Source organism: Puntigrus tetrazona, chromosome 25, assembly GCF_018831695.1.
Source record: "Puntigrus tetrazona isolate hp1 chromosome 25, ASM1883169v1, whole genome shotgun sequence".
Taxonomy (NCBI): domain Eukaryota; kingdom Metazoa; phylum Chordata; class Actinopteri; order Cypriniformes; family Cyprinidae; genus Puntigrus; species Puntigrus tetrazona.
The window spans coordinates 15,053,049-15,077,313 of record NC_056723.1 but is presented as its reverse complement, the minus strand read 5'-3'; the positions used below and the strand labels follow the sequence as shown (position 1 = coordinate 15,077,313).

Genomic DNA, 24,265 nt, shown 5'->3' with positions numbered 1-24,265 from the left:
GCCAATAGATTTGTATATAGTTTGTCAATCGTAATACATACATTTAAAAATGGCAAAGAATTAAACTACGTACTACACTATTAACATCTATCTTTGCAATGAAGGGGTGGCACAGCAATCTAATTTGTAGTTTCATAATTCATTATGAGCTTATGTTTTAAACATAACTTTCTGCATATAGAAATTATTAATTAATTGTAAACTATTATTATGAAGGTTAGACATCCAAAAGGTGGTGGCTTGACATTGTGTTGCAGAATAAGTCATTTAAGCATCCATTTAACATTTAATTTAAAACGCAGATTCATTTTAGAACAAAGCATATGGCTGTCTACATCAAAAGTGGCCAATGTCAGTCCTGGAGAGCCTGTCCTGCAGAGATTTACCCTAATCAAGCCCACCTAACACTTATCAAGCCCACCTAACACTTATCAAGCCCACCTAACACTTAAAATGACTTTATATTGTAATTAAACTAGTTCTGTCAGAGAGTAACAAATAACTCACTACTTGAGTAGCACGGTTACTCTAATAACTGTAAAGATGATTACTATTACATTTATTTGAGGGATTTTTTCTATGAGAATTTGCATTTGTATTTGAGAACAAATCATCAGTTATTTTGCGTCCAAAGCTTCTGTTACTGAGTAAACATCAAAATATTGTTCACTTGGCTCAAGTCAAGTTTCATCTTATACTGTATCTATTTTTACTTTGCTTCTATGCTCAACGAGCTCTCATCTTAAAACAAATATTCTGTCCCCTCACAGAGCCAGATGTGATCAGGAATCTCAGAGTGTCTAATATCACAGCATCATCTGTGTCTCTGACATGGACTGAACCTGAAGGAAAGAGGTCTTTCTTTAAAGTTCAATGGACTGATAGAAACAGAAGTGAAACTACTAACACTTCCCATCTCATCCCTGGTCTGACTGCTGGAGTCAGTTACTCATTCTGTATCAGTGCTGTGGCAGCAGACAATTCAACAGAAGGAGAAACTGTCTGCATCTCACAATACACCAGTATGTAGAGTTATAAGTTATATATACATAATACGATCCTTGCTTATATAGTTTAAACTGATTATCTGACCAACCAATTTTTTTTTAGCAATTTGTAAAAGCACTAGAGCTACATACTCCTGTTACAGAGTAAATTTCAATGCCTTTTCTCTTACCAGTGTATCATTCATAAATTTGTCTTACCAATTCACATTTTCTTCTACTGTATGTGTGTATACTTTATGTCCTGTGTGTTTTTTTTAACACACAGAATAAACATTTTTAATTGCTCTTCTCTCCTCTACAGAGCCAGATGTGATCAGGAATCTAACAGTGAACAACATCACAACATCATCTGTGTTTCTGACATGGGATGAACCAGCTGGAAATAGATCTTTCTTTAAAATTCAATGGGCTGATGATAAAAGAAATGAAACTACTAACACTTCTCTCATCCCTGGTCTGACTGCTGGAGTCAGTTACTCATTCTGCATCAGTGCTGTGGCAGCAGACAATTCAACAGAAGGAGAAACTCTCTGCATCTCACAATACACCAGTATGTAGAGTTATAAAATCTATTTTCTTGCTCTATACTGTGTTTTATCAGGTTGATTTTTTTTTTAATTTGTAAAAGCATTTAAACTATTGCAGCACTCATTTGCCTATTTTTGTTTTTCATGTTAAAGCTTGGTCTGGAGTACCTGGCATTGCTTTTTATTGCTCAGAATACTTCTTTAGCATACTTTTTCAACATAATTTAATGGTGTGCATATATAATAATTTGATATAAACGTATAACCACTTCTGAACAATATGAAACACATAACAGGCAAATATAACTGCAGTTACATGTATTTGTTGCATAAACTGACCATAAGCAGTATAAAAGCATTACAAACTATTTGTGGTGCACAAATAGGCATAAATGCATTTGCTAGTTAAATGACGTGGCACTGGATGGGAAAATGAAAACTGCATTGGATTGAAACTAGCAAACACACTTGCCTTGCACCACAATGCACCAGGTTTATGATAGGGCCCCAAGTCTTCTGAAGCCATACGATGTCTTTAGGAGAGGAAGGGCGCAAAACACAAGAGATTAACCACTGAAAGTGATCCCACTCCATTAACAGGCTGTTTTATTGACAAATGGTATGTTTAGGGGGCAGGCGTTAGGTAAGGTGCTCTCAAATGTGTAAATAATGTAATATAAATGTTGTAATTGCTTACATTAAAAAAATCACATCCCAACATATATGTAATAATGACAATATCATCACCCAGTATATAATCATTACAATAAAAGTCCTAGTACCTTTTGCGTTGGCATATTCACGTCAAGGGTTTCTTATTTAAAGCAATGGACATAAAGGGTCCTGACCATGCATTAGTATTTGATGAGTTGAGAGGTAGAATGTGTTGCCGTACAAAGTGGTCCTCTTGGTGCTCTCACTCCGGAGGAATCAGATGGGGTTCCTGTGTGTTGCTTCAGATGCTCCCTTGTCTGACACACTCATTTGTTCATGGAGCTCTTTCCTAACGAGCTGATGATCTGAACGGGGTGTGTATTAGGAAGACATGCAAAATGTGGAGAGCTACGGGTCCCCAAGGACAAGTTTGAAAACCACTGTTGTAAAGTCATCCTCAAACCAAGACAATGCTATGTGCCTAAGGTGCTCTCAATGGTAGAGCACAAGTTATACAGAGTAGAGTTTGTATAGAGCCCTCCGACCACTTTCGGCATTCAGAGCAACTGTTTATTTGCTTCTGAGACCGCTGTAAAGAGCTGCCCGTCAAGGAGTTGCATAGTTGAAGCTATAGCCATGGCTTACACCTCAATGGACCAGTGGTGTTTTATTGGAGTAAGGGCCAATTCTACTAGAGGAATAGTCTCCTCTTGGGCTTGGTCCAGTGGACTTTCTGTTGGGGATATCTGTGTGGCTGCCAGCTGATTTTCCATTTTGACTTACATAGCATTTGCTTGACATAAATAGCATTTGACTTCAATATTGAGAGTAAACAAGAATTTCCCTGTATGCGTAGCCATGAAACGCTTGTACTCTAATCTCAAGGTCTTGTTAGTAACCGGAATGATATTTCCATGTCGAGCAAAAAAATATCTGATTCTTGCCATAAGTTTAGACTAATTGTCCTTCTCTCCCCACACAGAGCCAGATGTGATTGGATATCCAACAGCGAATGACATCACAACATCATCTGTATTTCTGACATGGAATGAACCGGCTGGAAATAGATCTTACTTTAAACTTAAATGGACGGATGGGCAGACAGACAGAAATGCAACAAAAATTAGCAACACTTCCTATCACATCACTGATCTGACTGCTGGGGTCAATTACACGTTCTGCATCACCGCTGTTACTGAGGATGACTCCGAAGGGGAAACTGTCTGCATCTCACAATACACCAGTATGTAGAATCATGAAATCTCTTGATTTGTTGTTTATGTTCAGTAGTGGTCATAAGAATGAGTGTTTCTCACAACTTGCACATGAAGAGAGTATGTTTGCTTATTTTTCATTTGCATTAGCATGAAAACAATTTGCTTGAAAAAACGTAGATGCTTTAATCGATGCCAATACTTTAGATGTCTGACCAGAGTTTCCTGTACGAACACATTGATGTTACCTACATGCATGTGTTCATTCACTTTATTTTGACATTGCCTTATAATCCAAATAAAGCTTTATTTGATGTTAGCAGAGGAAATGCAGCAATATAGGGGCTATAAATTATACTGTAATTTGTAATTTTGTGTCTGTCACAAAGATATCTAATTATAATACCATTCTGAAGTACTGAAGAACCAAGAACTTGCTACTTGAGTTGTAATCTTACTCATGCAACTCATGTTACACCAGTCTTTCTTTCTGGTAGAAATCTTTATTCAAAGCTTCTGTTACCCATTTAATATCAGAATAATGCCTTCCCCTTGCCAGTTTGTTAGTTCATTGTATTGTTTGTATCCTGTCCAACATCATCATCATTTTTCGTCGTCATCATCATTATCATCAATTATGATTTGTTTCCCTCTCCAAACACAGAGCCAGAAGTAATCACAAATCTCACAGTGTCTAAAATCGCAACATCATCTGTGTCTCTGACATGGGCTGAACCAATCGGAAATAGAGCTTTCTTTAAAATTCAATGGGCTGGTGATAAAAGAACTGAAACTAGTAACACTTCCCATCTCATCCCTGGTCTGACTGCTGGAGTCAGTTACTCATTCTGCATCAGTGCTGTGGCAGCAGACAGTTCAACAGAAGGAGAAACTGTCTGCATCTCACAATACACCAGTATGTAGAATTATAAAATACATGTTACTCACTAAAAAGAAAATTTACCAAAATTTACAGTTGGTACAGTTTAACTTTATTATCCGACCAGCTAATATATTTTTTTAGCAATTTGTACAAGCACTAGATACTGTACTCCAGTTATTCAGTAAATATCAGTGTATTTTCTCCTACCAGTTTATTATTTGTTAATTTGACCTACAAGTTCATGTTTCCTTCTTCTTTATGTGTAAGTATTCTTTGTGTCCTGTTTTTTTTTAATATACATTTTTGAATTGCTCTTTTCTCCTCTACAGAGCCAGATGTGATCAGAAATCTGACTGTGAGCAACATCACAACATCATCTGTGTTTCTGACATGGGATGAACCAGCTGGCAATAGATCTTTCTTTAAAATTCAATGGGCTGGTGATAAAAGAAATGAAACTGCTAGCACTTCCCATCTCATCCCTGGTCTGACTGCTGGAGTCAATTACTCATTCTGCATCAGTGCTGTGGCAGCAGACAATTCAACAGAAGGAGAAACTGTCTGCATCTCACAATACACCAGTATGTAGAATCAGAAATGTAAAATTTAAAGAACCTTTAAACTATATGACTATCATGGGTGGATGTTCATTGCATTGAAAGGAAAGTGTTGTGGCATTGATCTAGCTGCTAACAGTACAAGGCTAATTGATTATTAATAAGTACTTGTAGAGATAAATGATATCATACTTAAAAACGTAGAAAACCACAAAGCAGGAACAAAATACATGAAAATAGACACTGTAAAATAAAGTATAACTACATCTATGTTCAGACTGCAGACAAAATCACTTAAGTAAGTTATTTTTAGGCAGACTATCTGGACTACTAATAAAGAGTGATCAAATCAGATTTGTACGTGGCCAAATTGCCCTGTTGAAGTGTACACCGGAAATTCTCTTTAAAAACAAGAAGACTTGGTGACAGAGAAGACTGGTGATGTTCAGAGTGGTTTCTGGCATCTGGATTGCCAGTTTGTTGTTATCATTGTGTGTGTCACGTTAATGCCTGCATAATACCTGGATAGCCAAAAATCTGTTTCTGAACACAAAGCAGGAAGTAAAAAAAAATATATATTTTTAAGTAATCTGTAAAAGCAGTTATTGACACATCAAGCTCTCCTCTTTCTTTCAGTAGAAAATGTCATACAAAGACCACATTAAAGATAAATATTGTCTTCCCCCTTGCCAGTCTAATATTAGTTCATTTGGCTCACCAATTCAAGCATTGTCCTATGCGTATACCTACTTTTGTTTGCCCTGTGTAATGATTTTTTTTTATTTGCTTCTCTCCCAAACACAGAGCCAGATGTGATCAGAAATCTGACTGTGAGCAACATCACAACATCATCTGTGTTTCTGAAATGGGCTGAACCAATCGGAAATAGATCTTTCTTTAAAATTCAGTGGACTGGTAATAAAAGAAATGAAACTACTAACACTTCTCTCATCACTGGTCTGACTGCTGGAGTCAGTTACTCATTCTGCATCAGTGCTGTGGCAGCAGACAATTCAACAGAAGGAGAAACTGTCTGCATCTCACATTATACCAGTATGTAGAATTATAAAATACCTCATATTTGCTACCAATATTTTTCTAGTAATTTGTAAATGCTCTATAGTAATATTCTCCTGTTACATCAATGCATTTTCTCTTACCAGTCTATTATTGTTTAATTTGTTCACCAGTTAAGATTTCCTCCTACGGTACATGCATTTATACTTTGTGATCTTTGTGTTATTGTATCTTTTTAATTACCATCTATGAATTGCTCTTCTCTCCTCTACAGAGCCAGATGTGATCAGGAATCTAACAGTGAACAACATCACAACATCATCTGTGTTTCTGAAATGGGCTGAACCAATCGGAAATAGATCTTTCTTTAAAATTCAATGGGCTGGTGATCAAACAAACAAATTTTCAAGAACTACTAACATTTCTAAAACTTCTCATCTCATCCCTGGTCTGACTGCTGGAGTCAGTTACTCATTCTGCATCAGTGCTGTGGCAGCAGACAATTCAACAGAAGGAGAAACTCTCTGCATCTCACAATACACCAGTACGTAAAACTGTAAAATATTTGTGAACTTGCATACATAGTATGTTTAAACTTATTGGCTTCTGACCAGAGCTGGGCAGTAACTAGATTTAGTCCATTAAATTATTTGAATAGCTTTTTCAAAAGTATGGCATTTGATAGTAGATTTAAAGGTGAGTGTTTTAAAGGGTTACTCCATCCCAAAATGAAAATGTAGTCATTAATCACTTACCTCCCTGTCATTCCAAACTTTTAAAAGCTTTGTTCATCTTTATAACAGAATTTAAGATATTTTAGATGAAAACCGAGAGGTTTGTAACTGTCCCACTTTATTGCTCATTAAATATCAGAATAATGCCTTCTCCCTTGCCAGTCTATTGTTTCTTAATTTGGTGTACCAGGTTACTTTCATCCCATATTTATTTCTACTTTGCCTGTCCTGTGAGATTTTTTTTTCCAATTTTTTTCTAATCATAATTTGCTTCTCTCCTGAACAAAGAGCCAGATGTGATCAGAAATCTCACAGTGTCTGAAATCACGACATCATCTGTATCTCTGAAATGGACTGAACCTGAAGGAAAGAGGTCTTTCTTTAAAATTCAATGGACTGGTGATCAAACAAGAAATAATTCAACAACTACTAACACTTCCCATCTCATCTCTGATCTGACTGCTGGAGTCAGTTACTCATTCTGCATCAGTGCTGTGACAGCAGACAGTTCAACAGAAGGAGAAACTGTCTGCATCTCACAATACACCAGTATGTAGAGTTATAAAATATCTATTTTGTGCTAATGGGTATGTTGTAAGAAAGTTAACTTCACCCTTTTTAGTCTAATGTTTTTTAATCTGTCCCACCATCTGCTCTTCTCTCCCAAACACAGAGCCAGATGTGATCAGAAATCTCAAAGTGTTTGAAATCACAACATCATCTGTGTTTCTGACATGGACTGAACCTGAAGGAAAGAGGTCTTTCTTTAAAGTTCAATGGGCTGGTAATAAAAGAAATGAAACTAGTAACACTTCTCTCATCCCTGGTCTGACTGCTGGAGTCAGTTACTCATTCTGCATCAGTGCTGTGGCAGCAGACAATTCAACAGAAGGAGAAACTGTCTGCATCTCACAATACACCAGTATGTAAAGTTATAAGTTATATATACATAATAAACTTATCCTTTGCTTATTGTCACGGATTTAGTCCATTAAATTATTTGAATAGCTTTTTCAAAACAGCTTAGAATAAACTTAAATGGATTTAATCTTAAAATGTCAAAATAAAGATACAAAGGCAGGCAGGTAGAACAGGCAGGCAGGATAAACACAGGGGTAGACATCGGGATAGACCTTGACGCTCGACAAACAGAACTCAAAACACAGGACTTAAATACACAGGGTAATTGACTAAATTAACTACATACAGCTGATGACAATGACATAATTAACATGGAGGGAAGGCAGGGCACAGGGAGCACATGGCACGGGACAAAAACATAAACAAAGAGTCCAGAGTGATGTGACACTTATATAGTTTAAACTGATTATCTGACCCACCAATTTTTTTAGAAATTTGTAAAAATTCACTAGACCTACATTCAGAGTAAATATCAATGCCTTTTCTCTTTTCAGTGTATCATTCATTAATTTGACTTCACCAATTTTATTCTACTGTATGTGTGTATACTTTATGTCCTGTGTGTTTTTTTTTTTTTTTATAAACATTTTTAATTGCTCTTCTCTCCTCTACAGAGCCAGATGTGATCAGAAATCTAACAGTGAACAACATCACAACATCATCTGTGTTTCTGACATGGACTGAACCTGTTGGATATAGATCCGTCTTTTAAAATTAACTGGACTGATGATAAAACAAACAGAAACAAAACAGAAACTAGTAACAGTTCTCTCATCACTGATCTGACTGCTGGAGTCAGTTACTCATTCTGCATCAGTGCTGTGGCAGCAGACAATTCAACAGAAGGAGAAACTGTCTGCATCTCACAATACACCAGTATGTAAAGTTATAAGTTATATATACATAATACGATCCTTGCTTATATAGTTTAAACTGATTATCTGACCCACCAATTTTTTTTAGAAATTTGTAAAAGCACTAGACCTACATTCAGAGTAAATATCAATGCCTTTTCTCTTTTCAGTGTATCATTCATTAATTTGACTTACCAATTTTATTCTACTGTATGTGTGTATACTTTATGTCCTGTGTGTTTTTTTTTATTTTTGAATAAACATTTTTAATTGCTCTTCTCTCCTCTACAGAGCCAGATGTGATCAGGAATCTAACAGTGAACAACATCACAACATCATCTGTGTTTCTGACATGGGATGAACCAATTGGATATAGATCCGTCTTTAAAATTAACTGGACTGATGATAAAACAAACAGAAACAAAACAGAAACTAGTAACAGTTCTCTCATCACTGATCTGACTGCTGGAGTCAGTTACTCATTCTGCATCAGTGCTGTGGCAGCAGACAATTCAACAGAAGGAGAAACTGTCTGCATCTCACAATACACCAGTATGTAGAGTTATAAAATACATGTTTTTCACTACAAGGAACATTTAAACCACCTGACTATCATGGGTGGTTTTTCACTGCAACTAAAGGAAAGAGTTGCGGTATTGATCTAGCTGCTAGCAGTACTTCTATTAATCCAAACATAAGAACATACAAAGAACTGAACAAAACTGGGGATATAAATACACACAGCAAATGAGGGGAAAAAAAACAAGGAAAACATAGGGCTAATCAAGTACCTATTGAAATAAATGTTATCATACTTCGAAACCAACAAAGCAGGAATGAAATATATGAAATTAAGATAAAGTGTTGTAACAATTTATTTCGATAGTCCATTTTAGACATTCCACTAACAGTAAGTAACTTTTCAACTACATGTCAACTAGCAGTCATCAGAGTATTAGTAGACTGTAGTCAAGATATATAGCTAAACTGGGTATAGGCTTGATCAATCTCTGTTGGGTCGCCAGGAAGAGGGCGTCTGTTAAAAGACCCGAAACATCCACTGATGCCAAGAATCAACACTGATGATGTGTCCAAGTCGGGCATCAGAGGATGCATAAGTAACTGAGTACATATAAACTTAGTCTACTAACCCTAAACCTACTCTTGAGAGTTAGTAGGCAAGTAGTTGCAAATTAATGAGAATTACAAAGTTACTTATAGTTAGTGGACATTAGAACTTCTGTTTGTGCCGTTTTCATTTACTTTATCGTTTTCGTCACGTTTGTCACTGACGCATTAACAAAATTGGAGATGCATCGTCGCTCTCCCCAAATAATTCCCAGATTGCCAAAAATCTGATTTGTAATGATAGTTTAAACACAAAATATGAAAGGAAAACAAGTTTTTTGTAATAGGTATTAAAGCAATATTTACTTGTTACTGAGTAAACATCAATACCTTATCTTTTATCACTTTTTATTATTCTTTTTTCCTACAGTACACATATTTACACTTTGTGTCCTTTGTGTTATTGTATTTATATAACATTCATAAATTATCCTTATCTCCCCACACAGAGCCAGATGTGATCAGAAATTTAACTGTGGCCAACATCACAACATCGTCTGTGTTTCTGACATGGGATGAACCTCACGGACAGAGATTTTTATTTAAACTTCAGTGGACTGACGAGCAGAAAAATATAAATGCAACAGAACTGAATAACACTTCCTATCACATCACTGATCTGACTGCTGGAGTCAAGTACACGTTCTGCATCATTGCTGTTGCTGATGATTTGTCAGAAGGAGACACTTTATGCATCTCACAATACACCAGTATGTAGAATTATAAGATCCCTTCTTCTTGCTATACAGTATCCCTAACAGGTTGCTTTGTATGTATCACCATCGAAAGATGTAATCAGAATATCGATTTTCCTTTAATCAGTATATTATTCATTAATGTGTCCCACCAGTTTATGTTCTTCATATAAATCCAAGTAAAAATAAACAATTATATAATAATATACTAATAAATACAATTTTTGACTGCCTTAAGTCTGGAAAAGATGGACATCACCAGAGACTGGGTTTCCTCAATTTGTGATGCTTTGCCAGGCCTTTGCCGCAGCGGACTTCAGTTGTTTGTTTGTGGGACTTTCTGGCTACAGTTTTGTCTTCAGAAAGTGAAATGCTGCTCAATCATATTGAGGTCAGGAGAGTGACTTGGTCATTGCAGAATATTCCACTCTTTTACCTTCAAAAACTCTGGGGTTGCTGGGTCATCGTCCATTTGAGGCTATGAAGCCTGTACTTTCAAATTCAACTCAATTTGACTGAATCTGGGCAGGGAGTGTATCCCTGTACACTTCAAAATTCATTCGGCTGTTTCTGGAAGCCATGCATGCTCATATCAGTCTTATCTTTCAGAGATGATGTTGTACGCTTTGGATCATGAGCTGTTCTAACTGTGCTAACTTTTTCCCGTCATTCTGGTGTAGGTTGACTTTTAAATTTCACCCATCCGAAGAATGCTTTTCCAGAAGTGTTCTGGGTTTTTAATTTTAATTTTTTTTTCAAAGTCTAGTCTGGCCTTGCTTGCACCTTGTGGTGAACCCATTAAGTCTTATTTTGATTGTAGACTTTGGCAGTGACACATCTACCTCATGGAGAGTCTTCATGAGAGTCATGTTGTGAAAGTGTTTTTCTTTACTAAGAAGAAGATCCTCATCCACCATGCTTTCTTATTTCCTCAGAATGCACCAAACTGTTTGGCCACTCCTAATGTTCCTGCTATCTCTATGATGGATTTGTTTTCTCTCTGATGGCAATTGTTTGTTTCACTTGTACGGGGAGATCCTTTGACTGCATGATGTTTACAGAAATAGTTTCCAAATGCAAATAGCACTGAATCAACTGCAGAACTTTTACCTGCTTAGTTGATGTAGTTTCCAATAAAATGGCTTTTGAGTCAATTGTCCAGTTAGTTAGGGTTTCTTGCAAATGAGAGGAGGTACATATCATACTGCTGTAATTCCTTAACCTCTACTTTAATTTTGATAAAAATCTCAGATTTCAGTGCACTTTTATAAATATTTTATAAATATATATATATTTATGATTTTCTCTTTTCTCCTCTACAGAGCCAGATGTGATCAGGAATCTAACAGTGAACAACATCACAACATCATCTGTGTTTCTGACATGGGATGAACCAGTTGGAAATAGATCTTTCTTTAAAATTCAATGGGCTGATGATCAAACAAGTAAAAATTCAACGACTACTAACACTTCCCATCTCATCACTGATCTGACTGCTGGAGTCAGTTACACATTTATCATCACAGCTGTAGCAGCAGACAATTCAACAGAAGGAGAATCTGTACTTACCTCAAAATATACTAGTATGTTTTCCACTTTTCCACTGTTACATTTGGGTTTTGTTTTAAACAGTCACAAGATTTCTGGATTCTTATCCTCAAATGTCTGTAATTTTTCACTCACAGAGCCTGATGTTGTGAACTTCACATCTGATGTTATTATAGCAAGCCCTGTTTTACTAAACTGGACTAAATGGTCAAAGCTCCCAAAACTCATCTTATTTTGACATTTTCTAATTTAAATGTAACTCTATATGTTGTTATACAGCGCAAATTAAATGCAATGATATCAGGGTATTAGATTGTAAATGTCTATTTCAAAGATATCATAAAAAACAAAGTAGCTAAATACTTGAGAAGTACTCTTACTAAATTAACTATAAAGATTATTATTCTTGAGTAATTATTTCTGTACAGTCATGTTCAGCGTCATGAATACCACTCTTTCTTTTTAGTATCTTTATTTATACTATATTTAGGTCTATCTTTGCTAGAATACTAGTTCATATATTATACTATATTTAGGTCTACTTTGCTAGAATACTGTATGACCTTTTCTTCTTCTTCCTCTTCTTTGTATCCATTCACCAATTATGATTTGCTTCTCCCCCAAACACAGAGCCAGATATGATCAGGAATCTCACAGTGTCTGAAATCACAACATCATCTGTGTCTCTAAAATGGGCCGAACCAGCGGGAAATAGAGCTTTCTTTAAAATCCAATGGGACGGTTATCAAACAAGAAATAATTCAACAACTACTAACACTTCCCATCTCATCCCTGGTCTGACTGCTGGAGTCAGTTACTCATTCTGCATCAGTGCTGTGGCAGCAGACAGTTCAACAGAAGGAGAAACTGTCTGCATCTCACAATACACCAGTATGTAGAGTTATAAAATATCTATTTTGTGCTAATGGGTATGTTGTAAGAATGTTACCTTCACCCTTTTTAGTCTAGTGTTATTTAATCTGTCCCACCAACTGCTCTTCTCTCCCAAACACAGAGCCAGATGTGATCAGAAATCTAACAGTGAGCAACATCACAACATCATCTGTGTTTCTGACATGGGCTGAACCAATCGGAAATAGATCTTTCTTTAAAATTCAATGGGCTGATGATCAAACAAGTAAAAATTCAACGACTCGTAACACTTCCCATCTCATCACTGATCTGACTGCTGGAGTTAGTTACACATTTATCATCACAGCTGTAGCAGCAGACAATTCAACAGAAGGAGAATCTGTACTTACCTCAAAATATACTAGTATGTTTTCTACTAAAATATTTCTTGATTTTTATAGCTGGATATTGTTGACTGATATGTTTCATATCTATAATTGTTTACTACAGTAAGTTATCAGTATTCACATTTCAATCTAAAATGTCTGTCATTCTTCACTAACAGAGCCTGACGTCATCATGAACCTCACAGCTGTTAATATTACAACATCCTCTGTCTTACTAAACTGGAGTAAACCAAATGGTCAAAGCTCCCATTATCGTGTAGAATGTGAAGATAAGAATGTGACTGTTGAAGACACCTCCATCAAAATAAATGGTCTGATTCCTGGAGCACAGTACAAGTTCAAAGTGTTTGCGGTTGCAGCTGATAATGTGACTGAGGGGAGAGCCAATCAGATTTCACTGTATATCAGTAAGAGCTCTGATTGGGTGTTTAGTCTTAGCAAAATGAATATGCTGAACTTTCAACCTACAACATCATCTTAAGATTTTACGCTTTACGCTCTGGCGTAAATGATTAATGAATTCCTAATTGTTCTTCCACCACTACTTGTGAATTACAGTGCTTTTCTTTTCCACACACAGAGCCAGATGCGATCAGAAATCTAATTGTGAAAAACATCACAACATCATCTGTGTTTCTGACATGGGATGAACCAGTTGGATATAGATCCGTCTTTAAAATTGACTGGACTGATGATAAAATAAACAGAAACAAAACAGAAACTACTAACACTTCTCTCATCACTGATCTGACTGCTGGAGTCAGTTACACATTCTGCATCATTGCTGTGGCAGCAGACAATTCAACAGAAGGAGAAACTGTCTGCAAATCTCTACATATCAGTATGTAAAATTTTATATATATATATATGTGTGTGTGTGTATTTTGTGACAGTTAAAGAACATGCAACAAGGAGAATTTGTGAAAAGTGCCCAGGAGGGTGGATTTTATTAATTAGAATATAAGTGCAGTGTGAACGCTGGTGAAGTCTTTTAGGGTGCTCCGGCTTGCTCATGTCCTGTCTGGGTGATCCGTGCGGTGCCAATCGGTCACGCGCTGCTTTCTAGGAGGCATGGGAACAGAGACAAAGTTAGCTTCTCATCCTCTTTGGTCTTCGGCTTTGCATCTTTCACTTGCCAGTACCCCTCTGTGAGATCTAGCGTGGAGATGTACCAGACCCTTCCCAAGCTGTCCAGCAGATCATGCATCCGAGGCCTTGAGTACCCATCAAACTCAGAAATCTCATTGAGGTGCCTGAAGTTGTTGCAGAAGCGGAGGGTGCAGTCTGGTTTTGGGACCTTGACAATGATGCTGGACCACAGCCTGCCGACGAGGCTCGGGGACCCAGTAGGGCCGCTGCCTGATGAAGACCCCTGGTGGCGTCCAGATCTCATGTGCAATCACTTGGGTTTTCCTGGGCCTCGGGAAGAACACATCCAAGAATTGACCGACCAGATAAAAAGCATGTACGGCAGCATCAAGTCCAAGTCTCTCTTATCCTCTGGCACCACCCATCGCAGCATCTGCTTCAGCGTTTAGTTAAAACATTCCACAAGGCCGTCAGTCTGGGGATGATAGAAAGTGGATTTGAGCTGCTACACTGGAGTCAACAAAGGTCAGCCATTACTCGGGACAACCATCATTCACACCAGGGACCAGCAGTGCTTCATGTGGGCATGAATTTCCCTCTTCAGCTTGGGGTACACCACGGCAGCGTCAGCTGGCAGTGTGAAGTAACTTTGTTGTGCTTCACCAGTAAGAAGGGGCACGAGTAGCTGTGCACATTCATCTGCCTCCCAGCCCTCACATGTTTTTCAAACTTCTGCAGATAAGCTTTGATGTCATCGTACATGATCATCTTGGGCCTGAGCTGAGTGGCTCTGGCTCTAGGATGCGGCAGTGGAGCACGATGTGCTGCTGCCATTTGCAACACCAACAGTTCTCGCTCAGCATGTTCTTGGCAATTTATGAGATGTTCCTTGAGTTGTGCCTGGCAAAGGCTGATGTCTGTGAGCTGCTGTAGGAGGTCCTCCATGTGTTTGGCAATTTCCACTTTCAATAACACACATGGTTTATTTTACTCCCCCCACACAGAGCCAGAGGTCATCAGGAATCTCATAGTGGACAACATCACAACATCATCCATGTTTCTGAAATGGGATGACCCACCTGGAAATAGAGATTTTTTTAAACTCAGTTGGACTGACGAGAAAACACTTAAAATAACCAAAAACACATGGTATACCATCACTGGTCTGACTGCTGGAGTCAGTTACTCATTCTGCATCAGTGCTGTGGCAGCAGACAATTCAACAGAAGGAGAAACTTTCTGCAAATTTCAATTTACAAGTATGTAAAATTTTAAACTATTTGTAATTTGCTACATAAAATGTTTAAACAAACTGACCAAATATTTTTTTCTGCTGCAGGTTTGGTGGTATGTGTAGGTTTAAGTAAGAGTTAAGGTGTAAGAGATGAGTCCACAGTATAATTATAAATGTAATTACAGACGTAATTATATATAGGTATTTGAAATGTAAAACATGTATGTACACAATAAATTTAAGTACATACTTAAGGCCATCTAATGTAAATTGAGAACTTTTTTGTCAGGACACCAATTATTTTAGTTTAGTTTACTTGTTTTTATGGGAGTGTCCTATAACATAAGTTTTCTTAGTTGTGCACATGGGATATGTTTTTATTGTCATTGTCTATTAATCTTCAGACTTAATCTTCGGCATCTCATTGTTTATTTATTATTAGTAGTAGTAGTAGTGATGAAGCCCTACTTGGTCTGATATGCATTAGGGTCTTTTTAATATGTCACCCTGTCTTAGAATAAAAGCTTTTTACTTAAAAATGTATTTTATTTATTTATCAACAAGGTCTACCTGTAATTTTTCTGGTTTTGTTTTCTTTCTGGAGCACCTAAAGATTTGCCTGCGAGTAAATGGTCAAGATGTCTTTTTTGGTTAACATTTATTTACATTAACATTAAACATTTTCCCAAACAGAGCCAGATGTGATCAGGAACCTCGCAGTGTCTGAAATCACATCATCATCTGTGTTTCTGACATGGGCTGAACCAATCGGAAATAGATCTTTCTTTAAAATTCAATGGACTGATGATCAAACAAGTAAAAATTCAACGACTACTAACACTTCCAATCTCATCACTGATCTGACTGCTGGAGTCAGTTACACATTTATCATCACAGCTGTAGCAGCAGACAATTCAACAGAAGGAGAATCTGTACTTACCTCAAAATATACTAGTATGTTTTCCACTTAAATTTCCTGATTTTTATAGCTGGATATTATTGACTGATATGTTTCATATCTATAATTGTTTACTACAGTAAGTTACCAGGATTCACATTTCAATCTAAAATGTCTGTCATTCTTCACTAACAGAGCCTGACGTCATCATGAACCTCACAGCTGTTAATATTACAACATCCTCTGTCTTACTAAACTGGAGTAAACCAAATGGTCAAAGCTCCCATTTTCGCATAGAATATGAAGATAAGAATGTGACTGTTGAAGACACCTCCATCAAAATAAATGGTCTGATTCCTGGAGCACAGTACACATTCAAAGGGATTGCGGTTGCAGCTGATCATGTGACTGAGGGGAGAGCCAATCAGATTTCCCTGTATACCAGTAAGAGCACTGATTAAATGTTTAGTCTTAGCAAAATGAATATGCTGAACTTTCAGCATCTCACATTTACTTTGTTTAAACACATTGGTTCAGGCAGAAATAATGTTCATCATTTAAAGATCACAGTTCAATTCCATCTTCCACCACTACTTGTGAGTTACAGTGCTTTTCTTTACCACACACAGATCCAGATGTGATCAGGAATTTCACAGTGTCTGAAATCACAACATCGTCTGTGTTTCTGACATGGAATGAACCAGCTGGAAATAGAGATGCTTTTAGAATTAAATGGAGTGAGAAAAGGACAGATATAATAATTAATGACACTTCCTATCGCATCACTGGTCTGACTGCTGGAGTCGGTTACACATTCTGCATCACTTCTCTAGCAGCAGATAAATCAACAGAAGGAGAAACTGTCTGCATATCTCAATCTACTAGTATGTAGAATTATAAAATATCTGTCTTCCTCTTTAGACAGATCTGTTCTTCATCCAAAGCTTCCAGCATAGTACATAAGTTAATTTAATAAAAAAAAAAGCTTTTTTGTAAAATAAATAAACACATTACTGCCGTTTCTTTATTTGGAATATGTTTAATGTTATAATAACAACATGTACTATGTTCTCATAGATTCTGTCATTCCAATGATTGTCGGCGTAGTTTTGGCAGTGATCTGTTTTCTCCTCCTCATCGCCCTCATTTTCTTCTTCTATTTAAGAAGGTGAGTTGCCATTGTCATCAGAGAAGTACAGAATGAACAGAGCTCAAGATGCCATTTTAGTAACATTTCTTTATTCCACACTGTTACAGACAAACCAACAAACAACCTCCCGACATCCCTGTGCACACCATTAGGTATCTTTGTTTGTTATGTTTATAGTTACATATTTATTTGAGAAAACTTAAACCTGTTAATGCTTTCTTTTTTCTTTCCATTTCCAGTAATAAAATGTAAGTGCCTTTTTTATATAATAATTCTTAATTTTATATAATATTCTATTGATGTTGAAAAATTTTGGTATTATGGTATGATTCTACATGTTTGTTTTTGTTTTATGGTACATAGTAATATTGCTTTGAGAATAGAAGACTATGAAGAGTACTTTAAGCGGAAAAATGCAGATTCCAACTGTGGTTTTGCTGAAGAGTATGAGGTACATATGGAAAATACACATACACATACACACACAGTGCCCTCAACTAATATTGGCACCCTTGGTAAATAAATCGTATGAACATAACCATGGTCCCTGGAGGAAACAAGACTGTGCGTCTGAAAACACTATGCCCCTTCATGACCATGCTTTGAAGCTGTTGTGTAACCTGTCCAATGGAAGGGCACAATGTCATAGGCGGCCTTTGAGGCAGCCATACTCCTTGTGGAGTGAGCCTTGACTCCCATCATTGAGGGGAGTTCAGAGGACTCATAGCAAGTTGTAATTGTTTCAGCAATGAACCAACACACACAAGCAATTGATCTGACATTCTCCACAAGTGCTTGCACAAGACAAATACAATTCAGCTTCTTCTGGTCAGGGTCAAGAAAAGGAGGAGGATGAAACGCCTAGAGCCAGTTGTAGTAAGGACTGTGACCGTGTAACCTGGTCATGGGTACAAAAAAGCTTTAACCAGTCGGGGCACAAAGTCTAATATGGAGGTGCAGAATGCTTGTGAGAGGACATGTCTCCTGACTGTAATCCCCCACAGAGAGCAGTCTAGGGGGTAAACCAGGTCTAAGAACCAAACTCAGCCCAGACAGAGTGTGGCTACTAACAGTAGGCGAACACCGTATTGGCACGCTCTCATCAGAACTCTTGAAAGCAGCACAATGGACTGTGGTAAAGAGGAGGGGACCCTTGGAACATACCCTGCACAAGGGTACAAAAACACTTTGGCCAGACTGGGCACAAAGTTGAAATAAGAGGGCGCACCGGAAATGCCTGCTCTTCCACGGAAAGCAGTCTAGGAGGGAAATCAGGTCTGAGAACCATACTCGACCTGGCCAGAAAGGGGCTACTTACAGTAGGCAAACACTGTCTCTGCACACTCTTATCAGAGCTCCCAGGAGCAGAGTGATTGGGGAAAAAAACGTACAGTTGAAGCCTCAGCCATGTCTGTATCACAGCATCCAGTCCCAGGGGACCTGGAGAAGCTAAAGAGAACCAGAGGGGACATTGCGCAGAGGTCCACCTCTGTCTGATAAAATGTTCTCCATATTTGCTTCACCACCTCAGGGTCATCCATTCCCCAAGCCCCAGCCCCTGATTTGACAGTACGTTTGTTCACACATTCAGGTACCCAGAAATGTAAAGTGCTCTGAGTGAAAGTAGATTGGAGAATGGTCTGTACCACATCAACTGGGAGACCAGAAGCTACGAGTTATATACGAGTATATAGTATTTTCCATGGAGGGCTGTCTAGGAGATCTCTTAGGTCTGAGAACCACCGACTTGGCGCACTCTCATCAGAACCAAGTCTATACCATAGTGTGCAGTCTCAGCGCTTAGGGTCTGAATAACAAAAAGCTGTTGCTGGCTTTGCTGCTTGTGCCTTTATGCTTTCCTGGTCAACGGCGTCACCCTCCTGGGACGTCATGCCCTTCCATTGGACAGATTCAGAGCGTGGTCACTCAGAAGGCATTTCTATAGTGTTTTGGCTTCTGCCATGGCTGTCCCAGTCCTCTGACTTGAACCCATAGAACATAAGTGATCTGATGAGAAGAAGCTCCAATGTGGAGCTGATATATTAAAAGATCTGGAGAGATTCTGGATGAAGGAATCAGGTGTTCTCCAAACTCTTTAGGCATTATAGGAGAAAACTCAGAGCTGCTATCTTGGGAAAAGGATATCAAAATAATTTGGCTAACATGAACTAGAGAAAGCATTTGTTTTTTAACAATGATTTTAAACCACATTCAATTGTTTTACTTCAATGATAGGGAGGAATTATATGATTTTTTTCAGTTTTTCAGTTTTTTTACAAAGGAGAAACAATAAAGGTGTATTTTCACAGCTGGCTTTGCTCATATTTACAGAGGATGGCAATATTAGTGGAGGGCACTATATATCAGTTTAAAGTTTTCAAAACTAAAGAAGTGCTGTTTTGTTGCAGGAGTTGAAGACTGTTGGAACAGCACAGTCAAAGAACACTGCCCTGGCTATTGAAAACAAGCCGAAGAACCGTTATAGCAATGTGCTACCTTGTGAGTACTGACTGTTGACTGTTGAATTGAATCATTGCTGTTCCTAAGCACCACCTGCTGGCAGAGATTTTTGTCTCCTTCTGCACATCAGCTCATTTCGTTCAGATATATTTTAATTAAAATGCGGTGGTTGCATCTAATTCTAAATGGAAAGAGCACAGACAAAGTTTGTATAGGAGATAAAGGAAATACAGGAGAGTTCTTTTTTTTCTTTTATTTAAATTATTTGATCTTTGGTTCATTTTAACATTTATATTTAGTTTCACTAAACTGTCAATTTCATAAAAAAACATACAAAAATAGCCAAATAAAAGAAAACCTTTTCTTCAGTGTATAATGTCTTCAATCTCATTTTGTTAAAAAAGGTGAGAAAATTCGAATTGTCTACAAAACATCTACAAGATCAGATGCATCATTTTTAGTACTTAATAACTATATTCTGATACTAAATGCATTATGTTTGACTTTATCAGATGATGCTTCAAGGGTGAAGTTATCAATGTGTGGAAGTCCGTTTGATGACTACATCAATGCCAACTACATCCCAGTGAGTATATAAACAGAAGTATATGAACAGAATTTCCAGAAACGTGTTGTCATGTCAAACCATTTTTTTTTAAATCAGGGTTACAATTCAAGAAAAGAGTTTATAGCAGCTCAGGGTCCTCTGCCCGTCACAGTGAATGAATTCTGGAGAATGGTCTGGGAGAAGAACGTCCACACCATAGTGATGCTGACCAGATGCAACGAAATGGGGCGAGTGAGTATTTATTGTGAAACAATATTAGTAACACTGAAAAGTTGTAAAATGTGAAAATGTATATTCAGGATAAAGATAACCTCCACTCTGCCATTTTCTCCAGGTGAAATGTGAGAAGTACTGGCCATCTGGGACTAATCATTATCAAAATAACTCTGTGACGACCACCTCAGAGATAGAACTGGAGAGTTGGACCATAAGAGATTTCACACTCAAAAATGTAAAGCATGCATCCTGAACCTGATATCTTCATTTATTCCTTCATTAGCATGCTGGAGTGGAAAATTGTTGTTGTTGTTGTTGTTGTTGTTTTTTAAATCAGTAACAATTTAAAATAATATGGCTGATAATTGTGTAGGTAAAAACAGCAGAAACTCGTTACATACGTCAGTTCCACTTCACGGCGTGGCCAGATCATGGAGTTCCACAGACCACTGAAGTCCTCATTGACTTCAGACACCTGGTGAGAGAACACATGGACCAGTACTCACGCCACTCTCCTGCTGTGGTACATTGCAGGTAAATGAGGTTCCTATTAACAAGTGTTTACGAATTTAAATTACAGTTCAAACTTAATATATGTATATCAAGAGATCTTTCATCTCATTATTTGACCCTTACATTTTTAGTGCCGGTGTGGGAAGAACTGGGACCTTCATTGCCATTGATCACCTGATCTTCCAGATTGAAAGAGACAGTATGGTGGACATCTATGGAATTGTTAATGATATGCGCATGCACAGGCCTCTCATGGTGCAGACTGAGGTAAGGGATTAGAGTATTTTTTGTTGGATCAGTACAAGTTAAGTTTGTACCACCTTTAAGAAAAAAGGAGGTTACAGTGAGGCATATATAATAAAAGTAGATGCAGCCAGTTTTAGGACCAAATATAAGGCTTATAATTTTATAAATGCACTTACTGTAACAAAGCAGACTGAGCCAGATGACTTTTGACTTTTTGAAGCCATAGAGGACTCCAATCGTGGAGTCCTCTATGCAATGAGTATATATGGAGTCCTTTATGAGTTCGTTAATTGTCAACAGGAGTTGAACAGTGGATGTTTGTAGTGGAACTTGGTGAGTAGAGAGATCTTTACCATTGGAAGTCTGGAATGGTCAGCACAAATGGGCCAATGTATTGAGAACATTACTTTCCATATGGAAGGACAGAGACAGAGGTCACAGCTAAATAACCAGCTTTCTTTAACCTAACTTTCTCTCTGGATGGAAGGAAGTCTAGTAGGAAGAGGTCTAGTAGCAAGGGCCACCAGATCTGTTGAGGGTTTAACAATTTGGCACCACAGAGGGATTTTAGGTTGCGATGTAATGACCTTGAACAAATAGTATGAATCTTCAAGCTAATGCTGCTCCATGGTTAGAATGGGTCAGGACGGGTTAGCTTGCACGTTTTTTATTGTCCATCTGGACCAATGATGTGTCCAAAGCCCAAATTATTCCTTTGAATGTAGGGCTGGGTGATATATCACATAGATATATCAAATAACAAATGAACAAATATTTCAAATGGAGCGGTAGATCACTAAGCATTATCGCATTCAGTTTCGCGGTCAATTTATTTGCTATATTGAACACGATAATGCCATACTGAGTAATCTACAGCTCTGTGTATTAACTGCTGCTCCATTTGAAAACAGGTAATGAAGATTTACTGCTAATCATGGAACTGGCTTTACTGCCGACATGCGCAGGACTATAGCATGCAATATATCGCCCAGCCCTAGTTTAATGTATTGTATTATTTTAACTGCAAAGCTGTTAAAATGATCACTGTAGGATTCATGACGAGCTGTCACAATGACAGAGTTTTAAAACTGGATATGACATTACACAGAAAAGCAATAAGCTATTTTTTATTCATATTGTATGTTAGATACTCTGCTTTGCCAATCACTGTGACCCTTTTTTCGAAAGGAGGTACAGGTAGAAATTGTTATTTAAAGTAAAGAAGACTGTATTTTTACAAAAATGTTTTGTGTGTTTTCTACAATAGGAGCAGTATGTTTACCTCCACCAGTGTGCATATGACATAATTCGATCAAGAACCGGAACCAATGTGGACTTAATTTACCAGAACGTAGAAGCACTCAGTATCTATCATAATGTAAAATAATAAAAATAGTAAAATTATGTGGCCTCAAGATGGCCCCTGTCTAAAATCTGAAACTGCAGGAATTTATATAGCATATGTTAGGTCTCATGTATATGTATATATGTCCTGGATGTAATTTACTTCTTGCACAGTACTCAAAATTTTAGTAATTTTTATTTTACACTGATTACACTGGAAAAATGCAACCATTTTCTATGATAATAATTTAAAGTAAACATCAAGCAATTGTATTTAAGATATTTCAAGAGATCTTATTTTTATACTGCAAAATGTCTGAAAGAGATATTCGTATAATTTGACATAATATATTTACTGTAATATCTAATCTGTACATTTTAGTACTGGCACGACAAATATATTATACATTATTTAAACATTTACAGCAGAAACATTTTTTTCTTTTTTTAACACACTAGAAGGCACTCCCAACCTATCAGTGTGTGTTAGTGATAATAAAATATGTATGTTATGGTACAGTTTTGCTATTATTATTATGTTGTAAATTTTGCAGTGTGCATGAAGCTCAATCTGCTGTGCTGGATATGAGTACTCTCTTGGGATTTGTAATTTATGTTGCATTTTATTTGTTTTCAATGCGCTGTTTAAGTTATTTTTACTGTTTATGCCTTTTTATGACCAATACTTGGAATACTTTTTACTTGTATTTGAACAATAGTGCACTAGCATCACTTTCACACTGGTAGCTTCTGTAGCTTGTTTGAACTTGTGTGTATGAATAATATTTATTAAGCTTCTTTTGATTATTAAAATTTTTTAAAAATGTATTATTAAGGAAGTTTTTTTACTGTACCTCTTTTGGTTTTATCAAATGGTTATGCATTTTATTGGGAAGACTCTGACACTTGCTGGAAACAATGAACACATGATGAATACCAAATAAATACATTTTAAAACTAGTAAGAGTACTCTGTTTAATTAATCGTTGCAGTGAAGACTTACAATGTATATCTCCACTAGACCTCTGACGGAGGTGGCACACTTATAAACCTCTTTTCCGTTAATGCTATAGCACATTGTATAATGTTCACGAGTGTGTCAAGTTCAAAAATAGCACGCAGAGGAAAGCTATTGCATGCTTTTGTGATTACAGATAGCATTAACCCCTCCTATTCCACCCTCCACACGTATTCTGAAATTTAAATACCCCCCCGATTGGCGCCGGCTCGGAAGAGAATTCAGCAACTGTTCAGTTTAATTCCAGTGACGAGCAAAATGGAGTTATGCAGGTAAGTAAATCAAGATTATAGCATTTCAGAGTTTAGGTGGAGAGGTAACTGTGTTTACTGTCTTTGCAGGTGCCGAAGAGATGATATGCCAGGAATGCATCTAATATTCAGGTAATGCCAAACACAAGTGGAAAACTGGAGATGGAGCTCAAACATGCCACAACATTTCCACCATTGGAACAGTATAGGAAGGCCCTTGTCTTTTCCAGCGTGACATCTATCCATTTTAGATAGTTTTGAGCCCTATTCAGGGAACAGT

At 37.3% G+C, this 24,265-nt stretch overlaps 1 protein-coding gene across 25 annotated transcripts in view; it reads left to right on the top strand.

The window, feature by feature from the left end:
• Positions 1–23,676, top strand: part of LOC122330435 (receptor-type tyrosine-protein phosphatase eta-like) — a 38,061-nt gene extending 14,385 nt beyond the window's left edge. For 4 of the 25 annotated variants that reach the window (XM_043227396.1, XM_043227394.1, XM_043227381.1 and 1 more), the window contains 29 exons: positions 771–1,022; positions 1,309–1,557; positions 3,171–3,431; positions 4,067–4,318; positions 4,615–4,866; positions 5,647–5,895; positions 6,134–6,403; positions 8,660–8,920; positions 9,946–10,206; positions 11,514–11,774; positions 12,370–12,630; positions 12,755–13,015; positions 13,157–13,405; positions 13,579–13,839; positions 15,092–15,346; positions 16,015–16,275; positions 16,415–16,663; positions 16,849–17,103; positions 17,297–17,387; positions 17,477–17,521; positions 17,609–17,617; positions 17,733–17,820; positions 19,778–19,868; positions 20,342–20,415; positions 20,494–20,628; positions 20,732–20,848; positions 20,987–21,147; positions 21,258–21,393; positions 22,640–23,676. In XM_043227396.1, coding sequence (XP_043083331.1) covers positions 771–1,022; positions 1,309–1,557; positions 3,171–3,431; positions 4,067–4,318; positions 4,615–4,866; positions 5,647–5,895; positions 6,134–6,403; positions 8,660–8,920; positions 9,946–10,206; positions 11,514–11,774; positions 12,370–12,630; positions 12,755–13,015; positions 13,157–13,405; positions 13,579–13,839; positions 15,092–15,346; positions 16,015–16,275; positions 16,415–16,663; positions 16,849–17,103; positions 17,297–17,387; positions 17,477–17,521; positions 17,609–17,617; positions 17,733–17,820; positions 19,778–19,868; positions 20,342–20,415; positions 20,494–20,628; positions 20,732–20,848; positions 20,987–21,147; positions 21,258–21,393; positions 22,640–22,759 — 5,687 coding nt within the window. In that variant the 3' untranslated portion in view covers positions 22,760–23,676. Of the gene's footprint in view, positions 1–770; positions 1,023–1,308; positions 1,558–3,170; positions 3,432–4,066; positions 4,319–4,614; positions 4,867–5,646; positions 5,896–6,133; positions 6,404–6,881; positions 7,143–8,659; positions 8,921–9,945; positions 10,207–11,513; positions 11,775–12,369; positions 12,631–12,754; positions 13,016–13,156; positions 13,406–13,578; positions 13,840–15,091; positions 15,347–16,014; positions 16,276–16,414; positions 16,664–16,848; positions 17,104–17,296; positions 17,388–17,476; positions 17,522–17,608; positions 17,618–17,732; positions 17,821–19,777; positions 19,869–20,341; positions 20,416–20,493; positions 20,629–20,731; positions 20,849–20,986; positions 21,148–21,257; positions 21,394–22,639 lie in introns of all 25 variants that reach the window. The other 21 variants (XM_043227391.1, XM_043227385.1, XM_043227384.1 and 18 more) reach the window with 21 other exon arrangements.
• The last annotated feature ends 589 nt before the right edge of the window (positions 23,677–24,265 follow it).